Raw genomic sequence first — 23,279 nt, forward strand, 5'->3', positions numbered from 1 at the left:
CTTCTACACTAGTTTACTTCTTTATTATTAAGAGTCAAAGGGGTGAACGTCATTGTGTTGCTGGCTTTTAGATGTTGAAGAAATACTGATGGTCTATTCATTATCAACTCTCTATGGTATTATATATTTTCATTATTCACATTAATCTTAGAAATCCTGCACAAGCTGTAGGTTTCTCAATGTGCAGCACCAGGTTATTGAACTTTAAAACTGCAGAAAGACAAGTGAAGGTCCGGGACTCATGATCTTTCTGCATGTAGTTTGCACGCTCTCCCTCTTTAGTTTCCTCTATACACTCAGACTCCCTCGTTTGGGACGTTTGAAGTTTGACGCTCATCCACCTTGTTTCGTAGTGGGCGTGTGCAGTATGAATGCATTGGGTTTGGTTGAGCACTAACATGCTGCCAACTGGCGAGAATGTTAACTGGATCATCGCTCTATCGCACACATGGAGCTTCGACAGGTATTAGACTTGCAACACTTCCACAACTGGACCAGATCTTACTTTAAACGAAGAAAACCAGAGGAAATCTCTGAAATCGCTGCAGAGGATTGACAATCATCCAACAATATCTGTCTGTTTCTGTCTGTCCTCTCAGATCTCTCCAGTCGTCTGTCTTCCTGGCAGGCAGCAGTCTATACTACGTTGGGACCGAAGCCTCCTCGGCAGACAGCAGCCCTAATTTCATTAATTATAAAGCAATATGCTGCTGGCAGTCCCTCTGGAGAGGACTTTACCCAGCACTGGCATCTGTTCAGCACAAACACAGTGAGGGATGAAGGGATGGAGGGAGGAGAAAACAAGGACATCTCTGACTCCCACCTTAGGTGAAGCATGGTGCTGTGCAGGGAAGCGGACGGAGGGTGATGGAGGTAGTCGCTGAGATGTTCGAATGTGCATTAATATGAATGTAAAGGAGCGATCACAGAGATTCTATTGTGACTGTGGTCAAGTTTCATGAATGAGAGCCAACATTTCTATGACGAGAAGTCACGAACCTCTGAGCCGAGATTTATCTATACTTAGAGGTTTTGATATGTTTGTGTTTGGGTGTACACTGTTTTAGACAATGTGGTCGTTTCTTCAACCAAACTCACATTAGAGACATTTAAATGATTCAGTCATGATCATTTGTGCCATTCCCCGTGACTTTTTACCCTTAAAATATCCTTAAGTTTCCCAAATGTCACAATGTCTCACACACTTGAAGGTTTTCTTTCGGCTACATGCAGCACAATGTGTCATGAAATGAGAGATTTTAACAGAAATTCTGTGTGCTATACTATATTGCTATACTGTCTGGACTCAAAGTCACTTCTTTCTCTTCACTTGTTTGGCAGGTCATGCAACTTGAAATCTAGTTCATATATGTAGAAAATATATGTGTACACACAAAAAATGCATCTTTTTCCTGACACATTAAATGAGTATTGATTTGTGGGTGACTAACAGAAGGCCTAGTTTCTGTGAGTTTGCAGGGTTTCATTTTGCTCTGCATCACTTCTCTTCAGGTGCTCCAGCTTTACCATTGGATCTTAAAACGTGCTTCTTAACATAACTCAAAGCTGTCTCAATTCAAGTTTGTAAGCAGGATTGTGTCAGCCAGTGAATGGATTAACTGATGGATGGGTCAAAAGGTTAACAGAGGGAAGAAGCCAAACACTTACATAAATAGGCAGTTAATTCATCCACACCAGAAGTGGACCCTTTTACATTCCTGCATTCAAAGTGCAAAAGCGTGTTGCAAAAGTGGAAGCTGTTTACTCCCTCATCGCTCATAAATTATACACATCAACACACACATATTCACACACATATGCACAGGATCACTGAGAAAAAATGCTTTGTACCTCTTTTTTTAGGTCACATCGTGTCACCTATCAAGTTATCAGGACACAGTAAGGTTTAGGAATAAGAGGAAGAAGAAGCCAATTTTAACAATGTCAGTGAGAGTGAGCTTGTTGTTTGTTCATGGCTTATTAAAAGAAATACTGACGCCAGATTTCTAATTACTTTTAACCATTTAAGTGTTCCAGCCTGTGAATGTAAAAGCTCCCTACGTTTCAGTGCTAAACAAGTGATGGGAAAAGGTGAGCTTCCTCCTGTATCACAGAGCAGCTTTAATGTGATTTTCAGCTCTAATTAGAGTTAAGTCACTTAGTGTGTTGTAATGATGTTTGGCTCACGGAGCAGCAGACGCCGTCCATCAGCCAAATGAAATATTAAACTGACCTACCGCTGGAGCGTGTGTGTGTGTGTGTGTGTGTGTGTGTGTGTGTGTGTGTGTGTGTGTGTGTGTGTGTGTGTGTGTGTGTGTGTGTGTGTGTGTGTGTGTGTGTGTGTGTGTGTGCGTGCGTGCGTGCGTGCGTGCGTGCGTGCGTGCGTGCGTGCGTGACCACATACAGTAAATACACTCATGAACAAACAAAAGCACAAGAACACATATTTCTGACCTACATTCACAAACAATAGGGTGTCAGGAGGGGCAGGGCAACAAATGTGTGTGTGTGTGTGTGTGTGTGTGTGTGTGTGTGTGTGTGTGTGTGTGTGTGTGTGTGTGTGTGTGTGTGTGTGTGTGTGTGTGTGTGTGTGTGTGTGTGTGTGTGTGTGTGTGTGTGTGTGTGTGTGTGTGTTGGGGGCACTGGGCCGTGAGTCTAATGCAAAATTAGTGTTGTCTTCCTGGCAAATAATTCATGATCCCGCATGTGAAATGATAGCAGAATGACTCGACTTGTCATCCCCTCTGTCTTTGTCACTCTCCCCCATGAACGATGTTTTATTCAAAATGTCACATGGAGCAGAAACTTGTAAATAAGCAGCGCTACAATTGACTATTCTCTGGTTTGATCCCAGATGACTATTAGACCTCATTCAGGCCACAGTCGAGACATATACGGCGTGGCAACGTCTACGTAATGAGGTTATGTTGAAGCTGCAATATAGGTTATTTAATGTTAAGCTGACTTCAAGTTAATAACAAAATAAGCAACAAATTGAGAAAAGGCCTAAAACTAAACGTTCAAAGCAACTCGATAAATTAGGTAATACCTCGAGAACATTTTTGCAGGAGGAGGTTGAAACACTACAGAATAACTTGGAAGGTGCCGACAAACTATTCCTGATGTGGACTGTGTTGAACATGTGTAACTGGGCGATATCGGATGAGAATACCTCTTACTGGGGCAGAACCATACCAGACCCCATTGTCAGGCTCGGTGCGTTATTAGTGCGTTAACTTTCAGTCACATGTGGTCCAGTATTTCCCTGCTAAAGTAGCACCTTAAGTGTTTTCTTTTCCACCCTGCCGGGAAGTGATTGGGGGTTTGTAGGTGACTTGAAAGTGTGCTGGTCATTTGAGGAGCGTCATTACTTCAGCAACATTACATCTCCATCCTGTGTTGGGATCGTGCTCAGTCACACCCATGAAAATAACCACTACCAGCCTCTGTCCCAGATCAAGTAATGTGATGGAGCAGTAGGAGCTGACAGATACAATAAAGTGTCTGACATCATGTCATCAAACCTCATAATGTGGTCGATCCTCCCTCAGATTTGAACCATCTCTCTCTCTCTGTTTTTTTCTTTCTACCTGCCACATCCAATCAAGGAATTAGGAGCAGCGAAGGGAAATAGTGAGACGACTTGGCTTTGCTTTTGATTCACTGGCCAGAGCCCAGCTGACTGTGTGTACTTTATTATAGGTCAGTGTGTGCACACCCACTAACTATAGCCAGAGCCCCAGCATATAAAACCCTAAATAATATGTCTACATTTAGAGAAATCATCGGGTGTTGCTGTGGAATGCAACACCATTGTGGTGAAGAGTTTTTACAAAAGAGCAAACAACCACAGGAGAAAAACCAGGAAAAAGGACGATTTCTTTGTGTTGATGTGGTACAATGTGACTGAGTTGAGTGCATTTAATGCTCGTCGGGTTTTAATATCAACCGTTGCTCTCAAATTATTTATTTTCTGGTATATGTGAGGAAGAAAATTTTATATTATAAACCAAATAAGATAATAGATAAGGAAATGAACGCCCCAACAGTCAGATTTTGTGTCACAAGGAGCTTCCATTCAGCTACATTTAAGATAACCACACTTGTTCATGCCAAATCATCAAAGTTTTATACATATATATCCACGTATATTCTCTGAAAAACAAGAAATTACACCAAGTATTTCTGCAATACTCCTTCAAAGTTAAACGGAGCCTGGATGCTTGATTGTCCCAGTCCAGCTTGTTATGAATAACATCTGGGAATAAATTGGATATGAAGTCTGGACACTAAGCAGGCATCATACGATCATTGTTTCACCCTGATAAACAAAATCTGACAAGAAACACAGTCGATACTAAAGCCTGATAACTCAAACACACATGCATGCGTTCGTACTCGAAGCCACATGTCTCTGCTCATATTTGCCTGTTGGAGTTATGTGATTGTAACGTAAACAAAAGGGGAGCAGAGGGATGTCTGGGCCCTGAAGTCACCTGATTATCTGCAGACACGAAGGTGTGTGCTGTGGAGAAAAGCACCGCTGCAAAGTGATTTCACCCCGGCTCCCACCAGATCTTTTGTTGAACCGCCTTCAAACCCTCTGCCATTTAGAATAACAGATGAATAAATGGACGTGGGGGGAAAAAACAGTAGACTGAAACCACAGTGGAACTCAGCGATGGTCAGCCAGGCCCACCACGCCTCAGCAAATGTTTGTCCAAACCTGTTATTTCTGGCATTGTACTGTCTCAAAGAGATCATTTTATTCTCCAAAAGGAATGCAGCGCCTATAAATAGTCTGCAGATGAAGGAGGGGAAATCAGAGATTTGTAGAGTAATTACAGAGTCAGAGTTGAAACCTTCTGTTAGGGCTCATTTTTCATCAACCTCTGTCTCCACGACTGTCTGACTGACTGACCGACTGAGGTGAAAAAAAACATTCTCACTGTGAGACAGTTGAATCTGACCTGATATTTGACCTCCATGTCGTCTACATCTGCTGGTATTCACAACTTATTTTCACCTTTGACAAAAAAAAAAATCCCTTCTGTAATTCTATTTTTACCCTCGACCTTTTCTTGAAATGAACGGAAACAAATAATCAAAAGAATTATTCAAAGCTCAAAGGTTTTTAAACTGAGCCTGTTGTTGAGATTTGACCTGGAGATTGCAAATCCACTAGTTTTAGTAAAAGTATGAGAAATTCTTGTTCCGGTGTAGTCAGATTTACCTGTTGTTTTTTTCTTGGTTTGTGTATAAAAAGGGCAGTTTTTTTGATTTATGGCCAGTGTTTATCACCAAAAACAAACAAATAACTTACATGTAACAATATGAAGTCGCAATTAACCTGCAGAATGCTGTCTTCAAAACATGACTCAAAATACTATCTTGTGGTGCAAACGTGTACTGACGAGGGGAAAGTCAATCAGAACAACAATCTGCATGAGGATCCAGTTCTTTAATCCTAATTCAGAATCAAATGATAACTTTTGACATTAATCATAATCACGGTGACTGACAGACATGTTGATATCTCATCACAAGACGACTCGCCGTGTTGCACTCGTGATTGGTTTAATTGAATTTGCGGAGTAAGGAGAAGCGACCAGAAGTTTTAACATTACCAAGTAATCAAACTAGTCAACATAAAGAGCAAAACTAAAACAGCACTCCCCCCCCAAAAAATAAAGCCTGCACACTTGGCTCTTTTGATTTCAGGGAAAACTCAAACATCCAGGCGAGTTGTCCTGACAGCACTTGCGTCTTAAATGATCTTTGTGGAGTATAAAAGGACTTTTAGCTTGTAAATTGCTGTAATTATCTAACATGCCCTTCTCATTTTGCGCAGTCAGACCTCAGTGGCGAATTCACCCGGCAATTAAAAAATGCGGGAAGTAAGTGACATGTAATGGTGTGGCCCACATTGCTCAGATGAGGACAAGCAGTCTGGAAGAATCAAGGTTGTGATGGTGGACGATATGAGCGATGGGCAGGAGAACACACACACAAAACAACACATACTTCTTTATTAAGCAGAGCATCAACATAGTTTAACCCACAGCTGCAGGGGAAAAGGTTTCAGTCTTCATGGTGTTTTTGTAATTGTTGTTCATTCACTCCTGACTGGTCCTTTCTTTTCCCTATGCTGGAGACTGTTGGCTTCAATTTGTTGTGGTCTGAGACTGGAGGGGGAGGTATTAGGAGTGGGATGGGGTTTTCTGGGGGCGACACCAGATGCAAATGACAGTGTTTCAGGACGAGTTGTCGACAATCATGGACAAATTATAGCATTTGTATGACATCCAAACTAGATTCTGAAGGATCAGAAGTGTTAAAGCTGACAAGCCAGGACTGCTTCATATTTAGCAATATGTGAAATCCCCAATTCAATTCAATTCCCACCTGAACAGGTCACATGTGGTGTTCTGAAAAATGTGTACATGTTTGATTAATGTGATCCAAACAGGAGAAAGGATTTGAAACTTTTAATTTCTTAAAATTGTAAAGAAAGAAAGAAAGAAAGAAAGATTCTTTTGTGAGATTATTTGTCAAATCACGACAACAGCCAAAAACTTTTCAAACCAGTCAAAAGAAAACATGCCGGCAACATGTAAGTTACATTTATAGAGAAATAGCATCACGGTGTGGATGAAGTGTTGTACTGCACCTACATAAGAAATGGCGTTTTACCGACTCTGTATTCTCTTTTACTATCGGTTATTTATATATCTCGTTGGTTTTTCACTCATCTTGTATTAGCATTCCTAACAGTTTGAACATTTACTATAAGAAATACTTAGAATAAATACTTTATAGCCTACACAGTAGAGATAGGACAGTTAGTTCAACGGATCTTTTAACAAGTATATTGAGTTAGAAATAAAGCTTACACTTGATCACTTTAGTAAAATAAATTGTTTAATCTAATTACGTTGTATGGATTTTAATGCTGCATCACAAGAAGATTTGAAGATTTATTTATTTTTTATTTTAGCAAACTACAAAAAAATCGTCTTGAGTATTACAGTAAAAGTTTTTTTTTTTTTTAATGCCTCATGAAAAAGTATTTTATATTTTCCTCTCCATTTCGCAGGTGTAACGGTGGAAAGCGTTGTGGCTGCTGGTTGGTGTCGCCCGTTCACCCGGGTCAACTTCAGTGGCTGCGCACGTTGGTGAAGACGTTTTAAAATCACCAACTCCCATCAGATCACGCTTAACGTGTGATTGTGACTAATATTGATCCCGCTGACAGAGAGATGATCCAGAATAATTTCGCCATGGAGGCGGAGAACCAAAACCTGGTGAGTTCTGCAACAATGACCTGACCTTTAACAGCCGCCCTGCTACGAGCATACCTTTAGCGGTGTGGTTGTAAAGTGGCCTTTTCTTCAGTGAATCACAAGATTATTTGAATTATTATTGCGAGGTGAATATTATCAACATGAAGTCGCTTAATGTTTTGGTGGGAAATTCTTAATTTGCACACAGGAAACTATTTGACGGCAGTGCTAGCTGGGGAGCTAACTGTCGTGCTTTATGCTAATTCCCGTCGGTTTTTAACTAATAGTCTCGATCCACTTGGTTCACATTTTATATTATTCCCTTGTGCAGATACGTTAAATAAATGAGCAATGGTAAGGCTGTTGTGCATAGAAAGTCTATAGAGAAGATATAATTCATAACTAATTTTTACAATAACTCTAATAAATCACTCTTCAGTGTCATTTGCATATGATGACGTGTACTAAATAATATACCGATCAAAATCAAATAATTCACCATATATATAGCTTAAAAGTCTCTCGATGTATTGCATTTTTCCATTGCTTTGTGCAAACATCTGTCTACATAAGTGCCATGTATAATGTACATTATACTGAATATAATGTAGTTTTACCATAAATATGACTTCTTAGAATAATATCCTATGTGTGAGAAAACTACTCTGCTTTCCACAAGGACAGTTTTGTCAATTCACCTTGATAAAACCCCCCCTGGAAGTCAGTTATTATACTTAAGTTCAGTTAACATTTTCAAAACCGACACTGATGCCACCTTGTCATTGTCCTCTTTTCCTAGTCCTTCCTCTGTCAGTCCCAGGATGTCAGCGGCTGCACTCATGTGTCACCAGGAGACAAGCACCCTCACCACTACCCCGCTCTCGGACGCATCATCCCCAATCGGATTTTTGTCGGAGGAATCAACTTCAGGGTGAGTGAAAGCAGCAAAACTGCACCTGGAAGCTTATCGTCAGGCTGAGGTCGGCATGAAAAGGGGACATTAATAACCCAAGGAGGCCGCTGGTGGCTGCGCTGGCACTCTCTTGTCTGAAAGCAGCTCAACTTCTCAACAAAGTGTCTTTTATTTGTTTCTTCAGGTCAATGAGAGCGAGCTGCGACGTGCTTTCTCACAGTTCGGCGCCGTAAAAGATGTGAAAATTGTGACAGATCGCACGGGGATGTCAAAAGGGTGAATGCATGCGTCATTCATCTCATGAGCACATAACGTGAAATTGTGGCATGTGCCTTCCATTTATACTGTTGTTCTTTTTGACAGATACGGCTTTGTAACATTTGAATCCCAAGAGGATGCATTGAAAATCCTCAACAATGTAAGAAAAGCAGCGAAACCCACGGTGTGTATGTCACTTGATTTCTCCCCTGATATGCGTCACCTGCTCCCTCCACTGAAGGAAATTGGAATCTGTTTAAAAGACAAGAAGCTCAGCATTGGTCAGGCTTTCCACAGGCCACAGCATCACACTCCAGGACAAAGTAAGTCAACAGACTAAAACTCAAGGCACTGTGGCTTATGTACTCTTTGTTTCAGTGTCTCTGATCCCATAATAACACTGTCAGACATCTCAGTATACCCTCCTCCGCTCGGCACAGCAGCGGCACTTTTACTGTGACGGCTTCTGATGTGATGCTGACACAGACTCAAAATATCAAAGTAATATTCTCGGTGTCATTTCAAAATGGAAAAAACACACACACACACAAAAAACTTTTGAATTAGTGACAAAATGGGTGACGTGAACATATACAAACAAACATTAACACAGCAATCATATGGACAACAACACAAAAGAGTCAGTTCATTATTCTGACATGATTCAGAGTCTCGAGTTCAGCGGAAAATGCAACAGTTGTTTTCATGTTATATTGTAATATCGAAAATGTTAGGATAATATATTTCTTTGTTCTGATCCCAATAGAAAGCCTGATTATTTCCCTTTCAAATGTTTCTATATTTGTAAAGAATGGGCATTTGTGGACAACAGCTAAAAAAAATTAAAGATGAAGCGGGAACATCCCGCCAGTGCATGTTCTATTCAAATGTGACACCATTTAAAAATGAAATGATCGTCGGTTTCAGTGCGAAAATGTGCTTAACTTTCCTTCCTTTATTGAAGTGAGGAGCTCTTGCTGGGTCAGTCCTGAACCTGCCAGACCTCAGCAAGTGTTCCATGGGGCCGTGCAACTCACCACGTCCACGGGCTTTCCCTACATCTTCCACAATGGCGTCGCCTACTTCCACTGCCCCAACACGAGCCCTGCTGCAACCAACTGGAGTGTAAGTGAGCCTCGCCCATGCCAACGGTGTTTTCACAGTGTGCCATGCCAACAGAAGCCATGATCAGATCCATAATCCATGACTGTCTTCAGTCTGCAGACTCACTGATGCTCTATCAGCCCCATCAGCTCCAGCCCTCCTACCAACCTGCAGCCTGTCAACATCATCAGGTCAGCGTCCCCTCTTTTCTCCCCATGAATGAGTCCTGGAAGGGTTTCAGCTTTTATGAACAACCTTTTCTTTTTTCTTTTTTTCTGTCTCGCTCTAATCCAAAGCAGAATCCGTGGAATCTCGGCCAGGTTGGTGAAACATCAAGTCACTTCTGTGTATAATCTGTGAATTTGGTCGGTTGAGCTGATTTTGTATTTGCTTGCGCTGTCCAGCCTGAGCTGCCAGCCGCTACACTGATGTACTCCCACCAATCAGAGTATCTTTACCAGCCTGCTGATGAAGTTTCACTTCAATACCCTTTTCCTGTCATGGAGGACGCCCCAGCAGAGGTACATATTCACCAAGTTATTCTGACTTCCACCATGTCTGTCTAAAACTCATCCTATCTGATATCCAGTGCAACGTTTTCCTGTTTTTACACAATAGATACCAGCAGCACCTCCCTTCTACCCGGGATCGACACCCTTTGCCCTGCACCATGAGCCAGAGAAGGTCAAACATTTTATTTTATTGCATTAAAAGTGAAATATAGATAATTAAATAGGAAAAATGTCACATTATAATATGATACTGTAATACACTTTTATATTGTTTTGGGTGTTGATTCTTTTTTTTATAGTATTTCATTTTCATAGCAGTTTTATTTTTCCATTCCTATTGATGACCTATTTATTTGATCATTTGCATATTTGTGTTTTACTGTATGTTTTAACATTGTGCTTTAACTTTTTGACTTCTTTCATTAGCATTTTATTTTTGTATTCTCAAATACATTTTTTTCAATAATAAATCTGTTTCCTTTACCTCACTTCGTCGTCTGTAGTTACAGTTTTCGCTACAATTTCTCACTCATGGGACTAATAAAAGTTTGTTTAATCTAATTCAACTTTCAGAAAAGATTGGATGTAAAAGACAGAAAATATTCAGACAGATTTTTGCTGTTGAGTGACTTTTTTTATTTATTTATTTTAAAAGTCAGTCTCCTCTTGTCCCCACAGAGCTTTTTTACGCCCTCGCTGATCCATCGAAAGGCAAAGTACCGCCGTGTCTTCCACCACAAGAGCCACCACTTCCTGCAAGAGTCACCAGAACACATGCCTCCATGTTTCACTCCTTCCAACATGTGAAGTCACACACGGAGGGAAACATGCAGCATTTCACCTCACAGACACACACACACACACACACACACACACACACTCAACTTCACTCAGATCTTCTTCTTGCCTGACAGCTTAACGCAGGTAAGCTCTCACCGTTGAGAAAACACAGGTCTCACACTGGCAGACCTCTCATCCACCACAATCTGCTCCCACAAATGTATTTCAAGCATTTTATTTTTGAAGATGGAAACCAAGAAATACTTGATGTATCCAAATCCTTCCGGTTAAAGCGCAATAATAATAATAATAACTCAATAGCAGGAGTGACAGTGAATGTCTCCTGAAGTAATGGTAAGAGATCATTCAAATCTCTTGTCATTGCAGTTTAATATCAGTTGCCATGTCCTATTTTGAGTTGAAACATTTAAGCGAGTCAGTTGTGGTGTCTTAAAAGTTCATCTTGTTTAAGATTTTGTTCAAATGGTTCAATAATAATCGGACATTCAAAGTATAAAGATGAATCTTTATATTAATCCTTGTCCATAAAATGGAACAAAAAAGGGCTTTTACTAGTTAAAGGGGTCTTTTTATCTTATGGTTGCTGATATTAAAAACCCCAAAAAGGGTTAATTGTTTGTTGTCGAGCAAAATATTTGACCGTTCTTCTGCATTCTGTTTAAACTAATCCAGTTCTTGCTTGTCTTTGTAATACTGCATGTGACGCGATCGTCAGTATTTTGTTGTATTTTAATACCAAATCTATTTCAGTGTGTCAGAAATAAAGGTTTTGTGTTGTTTGATGCGAGTGAACATATAGCATGATTTTAATTGAATGGGTGAAAAAGCACAATATCTGATGCACATGATGAAACCTACAGAGGTGGAAATGTTAAAAAGCACATAGACACACGTTTCCTCTGTGAGCAGAGGTGGCGTGCTTTTTATAGTAAATTATAAGTGTGGGCCACAGGCGCTGATGAATCAGGGGTTTTATCTGCATGAATGGAACGAAGACCCTGGGAGGGAACACAAAAGCACCGACTGGCTGCTCGTTAGAATAACAAAAGATCGAGTCTCATGACCTTCGATTGAGGTTTATAAAGTGTGTGTGTGTGTGTGCGCGCGCGCACACAAACCCTTCTTTAGTGATATGAGAATAATGGAGAATAAACTTTCAAATATGTGCTAAGGCCTGAAAACCAAACAAATACTATTTAACTTGATTATGCAAACATGTTTTATTTTACTTCACTGTAGATTTCCATCACATTGCCATGCAATTTATTAAAGATACATCAAGTTTATCAAGTAGTATTTTTATAATTGGCCGGCTACACCACCAAGGCATGTGACAGCTGTATACTGTGAACCTGCCCTTTGCTGTTTGCCTCATGGTTTTAATCCATAAACAAACTGGCACGAGCTCATGAAGTTTCTTTTAATTCATCAACCTGCACATAAAGTGATGATTCAGAACCTTCGTAGGTCTGATTCTATGATAAATGTTCATGTTGTGATTAGATTTGTGCAATAATTCAATTCAGCTCAAAAAATGTTGTGACTTTTGTCTTGTTTTATTAATTACTCAAAGAAACATTTCCCCTTGGAACACAAGATTTGATGGCCTTTATCAGAAGAATCCAGTTAATATTTTTCCCCATATATGAGCGCTCCATTTGTTGCATGGAAGAATGAAAAGCCCTCAAATAACCGCTTGTTGTTTTGCTGATACTGTGCACAGTCGCCCCGCGGTCACATGCACGCTGTGGTGTTTTGATCAATAGTGATGAACATGTGAAAATGGGACAACAATAAGTCATCGCAACGCGGTGCGTCGCTATACATAGCCAGATTTGTGTTATAAAACCTATTTGGATGACAATACTTTATGCTGTGCCATCACACAGCTACTTAATATAAAAGGACAGCGGCGCGGAGAGCAAGTATTGAGCATCAGTCTGACCCCCAACGATTCCACAATGGGAAAGGTGAGTTTATTACATGTTACTGGAAATACTGAATTGAAAAATAATCACATTAGATTTGGGGGGGGAAAATTAACCAACACTATGATGGAACATTCACAGATCATATTCTACGAGGACCGAAATTTCCAGGGTCGGCACCATGAGTGCATGAGCGACTGTGCTGATCTGCACCCCTACTTCAACCGCTGCAACTCCATCCGAGTGGAGAGCGGCTGCTTCATGGTGTACGAGAGACCCCACTACCTGGGCCACCAGTACTTCCTGCGCAGGGGGGAATACTCGGACAATCAGCGCATGATTGGCATCAACGACTGCATCCGATCCTGTCGCATGATTCCAATGGTAAGAAGGTGTTCGAGAAGTGGTTAGTGAAGATGAAATGAATGTCGGCTGTAACATTGTTGTGTCGCAAGCAGGAACTCAAGATTTGGACAAAAAGCTCTCTGAAGTCTAAACGGACCTGTAACCTGCAAACAATGCTCGTTCTTTCCGCAGCACCGCGGTTCCTACAAAATCAGACTGTATGAGCGTCCCGACATGGGCGGCCAAATGCAGGAGGTGAGCGACGACTGCCCCAACGTCCAGGACCGCCTCCGAATGTCTGACATTAACTCGTGCAATGTGGTGGACGGTCACTGGCTGCTGTACGACCAGCCCAACTACAGAGGGAGGACCTACTATCTGAGACCTGGCGAATACCGCAGATACAGCGACTGGGGTGGCGCCAGCCCAAGGATCGGCTCGCTCAGGCGAATCACCGACTTCAACTAAGAAAGTCTTCGAAAAACCTGTTCATCTTATACGTTCTCAATAAACTTGCTAAGCTTACACTGTGTGTGTGTGTGTGTGTGTGTGTGTGTGTGTGTGTCTACTTGAAAAGATATTTTGTTTTTCCTGCTTTCCGAAGCAACAATCTCTTATTTTATCGCTGAAGCCCTCAAGTAAACTAAACAAGAGCCTGCATAATGGAACAAAAACGGTATGATGGCATACATGTAGATATAGAACAGTAGTTTATTGATTTCTGTACATATAAATCAGTACATCAGCGTTCTCACATAGTGATTCTTCTGATCGATCCCACCCTGGGACTCATGCTTCCCCACTCGTTGAACCTCCTGTATTCACCGGGGTGCACCAGGTACTGGCGTCCTCTGAAATGGGGATGCTCATAGAAGATCCAGTGGCCGTCCTTCACGTTGCAAGAGTGGATGTCATTGGAGTGGAAGCGTTCGTACAGGGAGGGGCAATCATCAGTCAGCTCCATCATCTGACCACCGAACTCTGGGCGCTCATAGATCATCATTCTGTGGGAGCCCTTCTGCTGCTGCTGCAGAAAGAACTGTGTTACTCTAGATCTAGATCTGCAAATATTGTTAGATTTAAACAAGCCTTTGATCCCAACTCGGGCTTACCGAAGGGATCATACGACACGATCGCACACAGTCATTGAAACCCATCCAGCGCTGGTAGTCAGGATAGTCGCCCTTCCTCAGGAAGTACTGGTAGCCCGTGTAACTGGGCCTCTCGTAGACCATCCAGTCCCCGCTGTCCACCCTGATGGAGTTGCAGCGGCTGAAGTGGGAGTGCAGGTCAGAGCACTCGCTGCTGCACTCATAGGAGCGACCCACAAAGTTCCTGTCCTCATAGAAGATAATCTGAGAAGAAATGAGTCATTTAGATCAATGCTGCCCCTGCATACTCGTCCACCTCTGGCTGTTTAATCCAGAAAAGTATAAGTACAAAACAGACGTAGCAAAACAAGCAGCCTTACCTTCCCCATTGTGTTGGCTCACTTTTTCCACACTAGCAGTAGCCTGTTGCACCCCGCTGCCTTTATAACCCACAGATGACCCGTGTCTTTGTGGCGGGAAACAATGATCGAGCTCGTCAGCTTTTTTGTCCCCAAGCAAAATGTTTTTCTTTTATGTGCTCTACACAGCAAAGCTGCTGTATTTTCCCCGTTGAGCCGGCCTTCAGCGTTTGCCAAACTCAAAAATCAACAAGTAAGCTTTAATACATACAGAAAAAAAAAGAATCAATGTAATTTCAATGTATACTTTTTATTTGTGTGCAACAAAACCAAGATTACATCATAGCGTAAAACCTTTTTATTTTAATTCAGATAATTGCCACAAGTTTTAGATATACTGAAAATATTTAGATTCATTTGACTGGCACTTCGTCACATTTTGATCGTATCACTGAAAGCTACAGAGACTCCTCTAACAAGTTGCTTTAAACACTGTGGTGGCCACGCCTGTATCTGCAGTGGCAGATTAACAATTCAGAAATGCTCATTTTCCGCGTGTCAGCACAACAGTGTGTTTGTTCCAGTTTGTTCAGTTGGCCTTTTGTTTGGTTTCAATCCCCCATATTGTGACGCTCTCTATGGACTAAGCTGAAGAACGTAATTGCAATACATTGTGCATGTATGATACAGGAACAGCAGCAACTTGCTGATGAAAGCATATCAATTCATTCACATGGAAACGTTAATTCTGGACTTCATTTATGTCAATTTTCAAACATTGTGCTTGAAATGTTCCAGTGAACAGATCAATATGAGTATCTATCCTGTGGCTCTTGCTTTGCTGTACAGAACCTATATTTATTAAGGAAGGTACATGATGAAACTGGAAATCTCTCAATCCAAACAAAAAAGATGAACAAATACAAGCATGTGACACATTTTTGATTCAGTGGAAAAGGAAAATGAGAAATAGAAGAATTTGTAGCTCCTATTTGTTGCCTCTTCATTGTTGATTGCAAAAGTGTTATCACTATAAAAAGTCAAGCTCAAAAGTAATTTTCCCCTCAAGTAAAACATGTTATCACACAAATTACAATCAAGTACTTATTTGATCAGATATAAAAAGTTGTTCCTCGAGTTTGTGTGATCATATTCCACAAAGAAAATACAACCAACTTATTTGCATGTGAAAATTGTGATTGTCAAATGCTGAGTTCTAAAACGTGTCTCTTGAATTGCTCTTTTTCTTTTTTTCTGTTCTTATCAGACTTCAATGTATAATGATTCTGACAACATCTTAACTTCAAAACTAAGCAGAAACAATCTGATATCAGATCAATGTTATTTTGAAAGGCATTGTGCTTCGTTCTTCGGCAGTTTGAAATACATTCAGTTACTGATCATAGATAAGAAGATAAGAAAGATTTTAAACTGTATTTTTGGGTTGAGGCTGAATTGTTTAAATTTCGGCATTCATTTAAGCTTTTTCCAAAATACCATCTAATGACACATGGTGTTGTGCTCCTTGTATTTAATATTGTTGGAGTGTTATATAATTGTGCATTTGTATTTGTTGTGTTCATTTCTGCATCTCTGTTTGGACAAATCAGTTAGAAAAGTATTTGACTCAAATATGCGGGCAGTCGCTTTATTGTGCACGTCACACAGTAAAAGAGGTAAATATACAGTAAATTGTACAGTAAAACTGGAACTACATGCAAACAATGCACAAATCACAGTTTCCAGGTAAAACGAGGTTCCTGCTTTCTGCTCGTCTATTTAACAATCTGTTTAAAGAGCATTTTTTAAAGATTTATCAGCTAAAACCCGTCATGAGATAGTTAAGGTTCAAGTATGCGTCTGATGGAGTTGAACCTCATGTCATCAGAGCTTATTTCTCTGAGGTTCCTATACTCTCCAGGCCTCAGGTAATACATTCGGCCCTTATAGTTTGGCTCCTCGAACATCAGCCAGTGGCCGTCCATCACATTGCAGGACTGCATGTCCGACATGTGGTAGTTATCCTTGATGGAGTCGCAGTCGTCAGTCAGTTCGTGCATCTGGCCTTCGAAGTTCTTCAGCTCGTAGATCCTCATCTTAAAAGGCCCCTTGTGCTGTTGGAGTACAAAGTAGGAAAGATGAGAAGAACTGCAGTGGCAGAATGGTCTTGCAAGGAAATATCTGTCGTTTGAAAAGACAAGTTAACCATTAGTTCTGTTCCATTTGTGAAAATAACCCGTGAACACAACCTTTACAGCGATTTGGAGGTACCAGCCTGAAGTGTTTAACACATGACAAGTTCAAAAAATCAGATTTTTGAGTTTAGTTCAAATTAATTTGACCCAAAAAATCAGCTGGTTTTTTACACACTCCCACGGAAACGTGTCTGTATTAATCTTCCAAAGTGGAAAAAACAGATCCATGCCTGGCTGTCCTCATCTTGCCTGAGTCCATAATCTACTCATATTTACCGCGGGGACAATGCGGCAGGACTGAATGCAGTCATTGAAGCCGACGGTTTTCTGATACTCGGGGTACTCTCCCCGGGTCAGAAGGTACTGCTGGCCGGTGAAGTTTGGCTGGTCGTAGACCATGAATTTGCCGCTCTCCACCCTGCAGGAGCTGCAGCGGCTCAGGTGTGAGGCGAGCTCCGAACAGTCGCTGACGCACTCATAGGAACGGCCCTGGAAGTTTCTCTCCTCAAAGAAGATGATCTATGGAGAAAGAGAGAGATTGTGTTTGGATCCAGCGTTGTTCCAAGGTTACGTGATTATCACAACAGTAACATCAACCAGCGCAATGTTGCATGGCAGAAACGATGTGCTGCAGTATCGCGTACAAATCTGGTATGAAATTATGATAGAGTGTGTTGCAGTATGTTCGTCAGTGAAGCCAGCTGCCTGATCTGTGCCCCGCATTACCTTTCCGCTCATGGTCACAGTATTTGATTTCTGTTGTTCTTCTCACTGGCGCGCTGCCTTTTATGCATCATGTGACATCAAAAGAATCTGCTTTCAATTGTATGAAATGACCGAGTCAGCTCATCAGCACTGGAGTCCCTACTGTACTGTACATCGAAGCCGTGGGTGCTGCATTCGCTCCTATTAAACTGTGGTCAGGCAGATTTCTCAGAGACAAAAGCAGGCCGCTTGTTGCACCATCAACTTCAGTAGAGGCGCTGCTGTTTGTGATGGATGGAGAGATTCAAATAAATATGTTGGTGTCGTGCCAAAATCAGCAATTCACATCAATTTAACATTTGCTCATGATTCCTGTAAAGACAATGTCTTTATCAACTAATCAACTAATCCTTCGCAGGAGTACGGTGTAGTCACGAGTATGAAAGTGCATTTTTTGGAATTTAAAGTATCTGCATTTTTTAACAATTTGCTCCCACATTGGTGCTTAGTATTACAATATACTATTTACGAGATGAGTTTCTCTCGTGGATATCACCATGAACATTTCACTTAACATTGTTGGCCACACTCTGGATCTTTCATGTCAGGAAACACTTTGGATTTGTATTACCATTCAATTTAACATTTGCTCAGGCTTCCTGTAATGACATTAATACCAGATATTAAAATAGGTCTTGAACCAGTAAACCTAGTTTTCCTAGATTTTAAATCATGTAATGAAACACAAAATATTCCATATGAATAATATATGACTGATGTATAGTGTTCAGTGACAAATAGGGTGACTGTAATTATAAAAATAGAGATTAAAGCATTGTATTTCTTGTGTTTCAGGTATCAATTTCAGGCATATTTAGTCCTACTTTTTTCTGCACAATTGTAAATAGAAATATAATTGTAAATAACACAAACCGATGATTGTGATAAATCTCATCCTCAAAACAATCTTTACCATTCCAACTGTTGTGTTTTGGCACTCACTAAACAAATATTAGCTTTGTACTTCTATCATGTACTGTATTGGGATTTATTTGTTTAAAATAAATCATCTAATATTACCTGAGAAACACAATTCTGTAAAACTCAATTAGCTCCAAGTGAGATACTACAGCGATTGTAATATAAAGAATAAATGTGTAAACTTCCACCAAAGACATTCCTATAGATTGTACTTATATATTCTTAATGTAAATAGTTATGTCTTTTCATTTCATGTATTATTTGCTTGAGAACTTGACTGGGTGAGATCACACATAATTATTGGGTTTTTAGGGTTGAATTAAAAATGATAAAAGAAACGAGACTCCGGCATTACTTTGCAGGTGTCAATCATGTTGATGTATTCAGCGACAAATAAAACAGAAGATTTAATTCAAAATAAGTTTTATTTTTGACCCACACTTTGGTTTGAAAATGATGATTATCAGCACGTGTCCATGATGCGTCTGATGGAGCTGATTCTGGTCAAATTGCTCATGCCCATGTCCCGGAGGTTCCTGTACTCTCCCGGCCTCACGTACATCATGCGGCCTCTGTAGTTCTGCTGCTCGAACATCAGCCAGTGGCCCTCCATCACGTTGCAGGACTGCGTGTCAGACATGTAGAATTGGTCCTGGACGGACTCGCAGTCATCCATCAGTTCGTGCATCTGGCCCCCGAAGTTCTCTTTCTCATAAATCCTCATCCTGAACTGCCCCCTGTGCTGTTAGAGAAGAACACACACATCTGTTGAGTTTCCATACCACCTCCCTTAACGCCGCCTACAAAGAATGGCTTTGGAATTTAGAGCATCTGCAAGAATGTCTAACCATGGGGATCATGCGGCAAGAGCGAATAGTCTCCATCGTTGCCATGCCCATCATTCCCATCATGCTCCCCATGAACTGGAAGTTGGGGTACTCCCCTCTTCTCAGGAAGACCTGATTGCCCATGAAGTTGGGGCGGTCATACACCACGAAGCACCCGTTGTCCACCCTGCAGGAGTTGCAGCGGTTCAGGTGCATTTGGACGTCGGAGCAGTCACTGCTGCACTCATAGGAACGACCCTGGAAGTTCCTCTCCTCATAGAAAATTATCTAAGGACAACAACAACAAAAATAAATCGAGAGAGTGGAAAAGTTACAATGTCAATTTACCATCTGGACCATTTGCACAACTCTTTGCATATTGCGATATCTATAATCCATCAGTTTTTAGCTTCTTCTACAGCCTCAACATGGCTGTTTACAAACATATCACATGTATTACCCTGCCCATTGTGATGGTTTTAGTTTTTCCAAATGATGCAAACCCATCGCACTTTTATATACACTCAGCCACGGACGACCTTGCACACCTTTGTACGAAACATCATGACTCATCATGAGGCGCACGTGAGCCTGCATTCATTTTTTTTTCTTTTAACAGTACACCTGAATAGTTATTATTGTACGGTGAATGTAGTTCCAGGAGGTCATGGCAGGTCACGGCAGATCAAAATGTTGCTCAAATAATACATTATTTAATGTGTTCAAATATACTAGACTGAACCGGGGTTGCTCTGTGGATTCCAAAGTGTTGCCTACAGTATGTTGGATGCTGATAAAGTCACCACAAGCCTCATCTATTGATCTGTTGATGGTCAAACTTTCTAGATTTTTACCGAAAGATATGTGAACTAAATAGTTGAAATTGCTGGAAACACTCATGAAATGCAATGTTCAACTCACAATAACTATTGGAGATTCTGACATACAGTGGAGTCTGCCACCCTATAGTGCCGCTTCATGTTACAATATAGAGTGATGACTCAAAGGTTTCAGCACAAGCCATGTGGAAATACTATGGCTGTGCAATGTATAAAAAGGGTAAAGGGTCGATGTTGATGCTGTTCATCTGAGATTAGCTCGCAAATATCATGACCATGGGGAGGGTAAGTGAAACTTTCAAAAACAGCAGATTAAAAAGACATAAAGCAAAAGTATTAAACTCGATGCTGAAATATCCTTTTATATTATCCTTTTTTTTTCACAGATCATATTCTACGAGGACAAGAACTTCCAGGGTCGCTCATATGAGACCAGCAGCGACTGCCCGGAGCTCACTTCCTACCTGAGCAGGTGTAACTCCTGCAGGGTGGAGAGCGGCCTCTTCATGGTCTATGAGAAGCCCAACTTCATGGGCCACCAGATGTTGGTGAGGAGGGGCGAGTACCCAGACAACCAGCGACTGATGGGAATGAGCATGAGCGACTGCATCAGGTCCTCTCGCATGATCCCCATGGTAGGTTGGACGACGCTATCGAACGCTATCGAACTCGGACATACAACAACCTGGCACGTTTTTACAGTTGCCGCCTACTCATGCAACTTGGCAATCTCTAGGCAAGTTTATATTTGTCAGGATTTGCAGGAATGAGAACAAATCTAAAGTATTGCCAACTTTAGGGCCGGCTTCCACACATCTTTTGTGATCATGGAACGAGAATAGAGTATGTGGGTGGTGGAGAGCAGGGCAGAGTGATCCAGGAAAGCTGAACATTCTTGAAAAGATCAAATGGACTGATTTGCTACAAATAGTTTGTGTGCAAAGCTTCTGAGAGACGAGAAAGAAGTTGATGTGAAATCTTTTCCAGTTGAACAAAATTTCAATGATATAACTTTTATTTCAGGAAGTTCCATCATCCTTGTCTTCTATGCAGTCACATTTTTTTCAACTATATAATTTTAGCTCTGATTTACAAATCATAAGTTCAGTTGTAACTTCAGTTTTCCCGATTTGTCCCCTGCGCAGCACCGTGGACCCTTCCGAATGAAGATCTATGAGAGGGAGAACTTCGGCGGTCAGATGCACGAGCTGATGGACGACTGCGACAACATGATGGACCGTCTCCGCATGTCCGAGTGCCAGTCCTGCAACGTGATGGACGGCCACTGGCTGATGTTCGAGCAGCCCAATTACCGCGGCCGCATGTTGTACCTGAGGCCGGGAGAGTACAGGAACCACCGGGACATGGGCATGAGCAACATGACAAGATTCAGCTCCATCAGGCGCATCATGGACTCTTGTTAAACGCCAAATGTATAAACTGTAAAGAAAAATAAAGTGGAGAAAATCAATTGTTTCTGACATCTCTGTCATTCTATTGAGTTCAGCAGCCATGAACAAAAAGCACGTGACTAGAACGTTAAAGATTTTCCAGAAAGCCGGGGTGACATGTTCAATGTGTGTATCAGGATGAATATACAAAACCAAAAACTCAAATATGAGATGAATTAAAAAAATAAATAAATAAATAAAAAACTGAAACAGCTGAATAAAAGGCAGTTGCAATGAAACTGACACAATCCACTGATAATGTCCCCTTTACACACATGGAGGTGTTTGTGGGTTTCAAAATTGTTTTGTGCTCTTTGCTCGCTATATCAGTAATTTAAAATGTCCTTGTGAAAATCAGGTGCACGTATTTTGGCATTATTTAGCCCCAATGGTATTAAAATACATAGGAATGCTCTTATCTGCCAATAAAAATAACAATTACCAAAGATGTGTGCACTGAAGAATCTATTTTGTACTTGAGGATATGTTGTAGTGCAGCATAAAGAAAAAACTATATATGAAAAACATGATTCGTATTCACAAACAGATACAGTTTCAAACATTACAAATCACATTACAAATCAGAGCTCTTTTACAGCAAAACAAAATATTTGAGGCAGTTTTTTCAAACCATCATTTCTCAAGCTTTATGGTTTTATTCATCTAATTACAGGACTTAAGTTTTCTAAATATTTTGTTGCTTATATACAGTTTTGATTTCTTGGTATTTATCTTTTTTATAAATCTTATTATTATGTATTTGTGGCATCTTTTTCAAAACTAGTTTGTAGCTTATTTACATCTTTGTCTGCATTTGTCATCCAATTTAAATTTACATTTTATTCAAATACTTATTCAGCTGTTATTTTACTTATTTCAACTGATTGGTATTTATGATTTTCTTCATCTCTTTTCTGGAATCTTGGAAAGATTTATTTCAACTATTTCCTGATTGATTTACATTTTTATTCATATAATTATTGGAATTTTCTTGAACTATTTTATGACTTGATTATAGTTTGATTCCTCAGTTTATATTGTTTTTATTCATTCAATTATTGGATTCTTTAGTATTTATTATTGACATTTTTGTGACTAATCAATGAAAGATAGAGATAGATAGATAGATAGATAGATAGATAGATAGATAGATAGATAGATAGATAGATAGATAGATAGATAGATAGATAGATAGATAGATAGATAGATAGATAGATAGATAGATAGATAGATAGATAGATAGATAGATAGATAGATGGATGGATGGATGGATGGATGGATGATAGATAGATGTGTATGTATTAATTTTTTAGGTTTCTTGACTTATTAACAGATTTTATTTGCAAGTTTTTTTACATACTGCTATCAGACTGAGTTCTTTTGCTTATTTGCATGTTTTCTTTCGCTTCTGTTTGTTTTTTATTGTCTCATATTTTTACCATATTTTAAAAGGAACTATTCATTCGATCATTTACGACATCATTTTTCACTTTCGGGTGAATGAATCATTCGTTTCAAAGTACATACACTCTGTGACGACAACGTTTTGCCAGTGTTTCAGGCAAATTTCATTTAGAATCAGAAACAAGTGAGGACAAAGGCAGTAAAATTTTGTCAGAGTATGGTTTAGATTTAAACTTTAAAAAAGGAGCGATTTCACTGTTTCTTTCCACCAGTCAGCCACTGG

General features: G+C 40.3%; 3 protein-coding genes across 3 annotated transcripts; 1 reads left to right on the forward strand and 2 right to left on the reverse strand.

Annotated features, from left to right (window-relative positions):
• Positions 1–12,946: 12,946 nt before the first annotated feature.
• On the forward strand, positions 12,947–21,565 carry LOC308147389 (gamma-crystallin M3-like; the record flags this gene model as incomplete). Its single annotated transcript, XM_080519512.1, has 3 exons — positions 12,947–13,183; positions 20,528–20,776; positions 21,287–21,565. Exons 1-3 carry the CDS (start codon positions 12,989–12,991, stop codon positions 21,563–21,565), a joined length of 723 nt encoding a protein of 240 aa, XP_080375638.1. The 5' UTR covers positions 12,947–12,988.
• On the reverse strand, positions 13,896–14,624 carry crygmxl1 (crystallin, gamma MX, like 1; the record flags this gene model as incomplete). The annotated part of the gene is made up of 3 exons (XM_080519920.1): positions 13,896–14,165; positions 14,257–14,499; positions 14,616–14,624. 3 exons carry the CDS (start codon positions 14,622–14,624, stop codon positions 13,896–13,898), a joined length of 522 nt encoding a protein of 173 aa, XP_080376046.1.
• Positions 16,436–19,662, reverse strand: LOC308147754 (uncharacterized protein; the record flags this gene model as incomplete). Its single annotated transcript, XM_080520084.1, has 7 exons — positions 16,436–16,708; positions 17,066–17,308; positions 17,516–17,553; positions 17,663–17,703; positions 18,946–19,217; positions 19,324–19,590; positions 19,651–19,662. The coding sequence occupies 7 exons, from the start codon at positions 19,660–19,662 to the stop codon at positions 16,436–16,438; spliced, it is 1,146 nt and encodes a 381-aa protein (XP_080376210.1).
• Positions 21,566–23,279: the final 1,714 nt, after the last annotated feature.

The sequence above is a fragment of the Blennius ocellaris genome (assembly GCF_963422515.1).
Source record: "Blennius ocellaris genome assembly, chromosome: 24".
NCBI classification, from domain to species: domain Eukaryota; kingdom Metazoa; phylum Chordata; class Actinopteri; order Blenniiformes; family Blenniidae; genus Blennius; species Blennius ocellaris.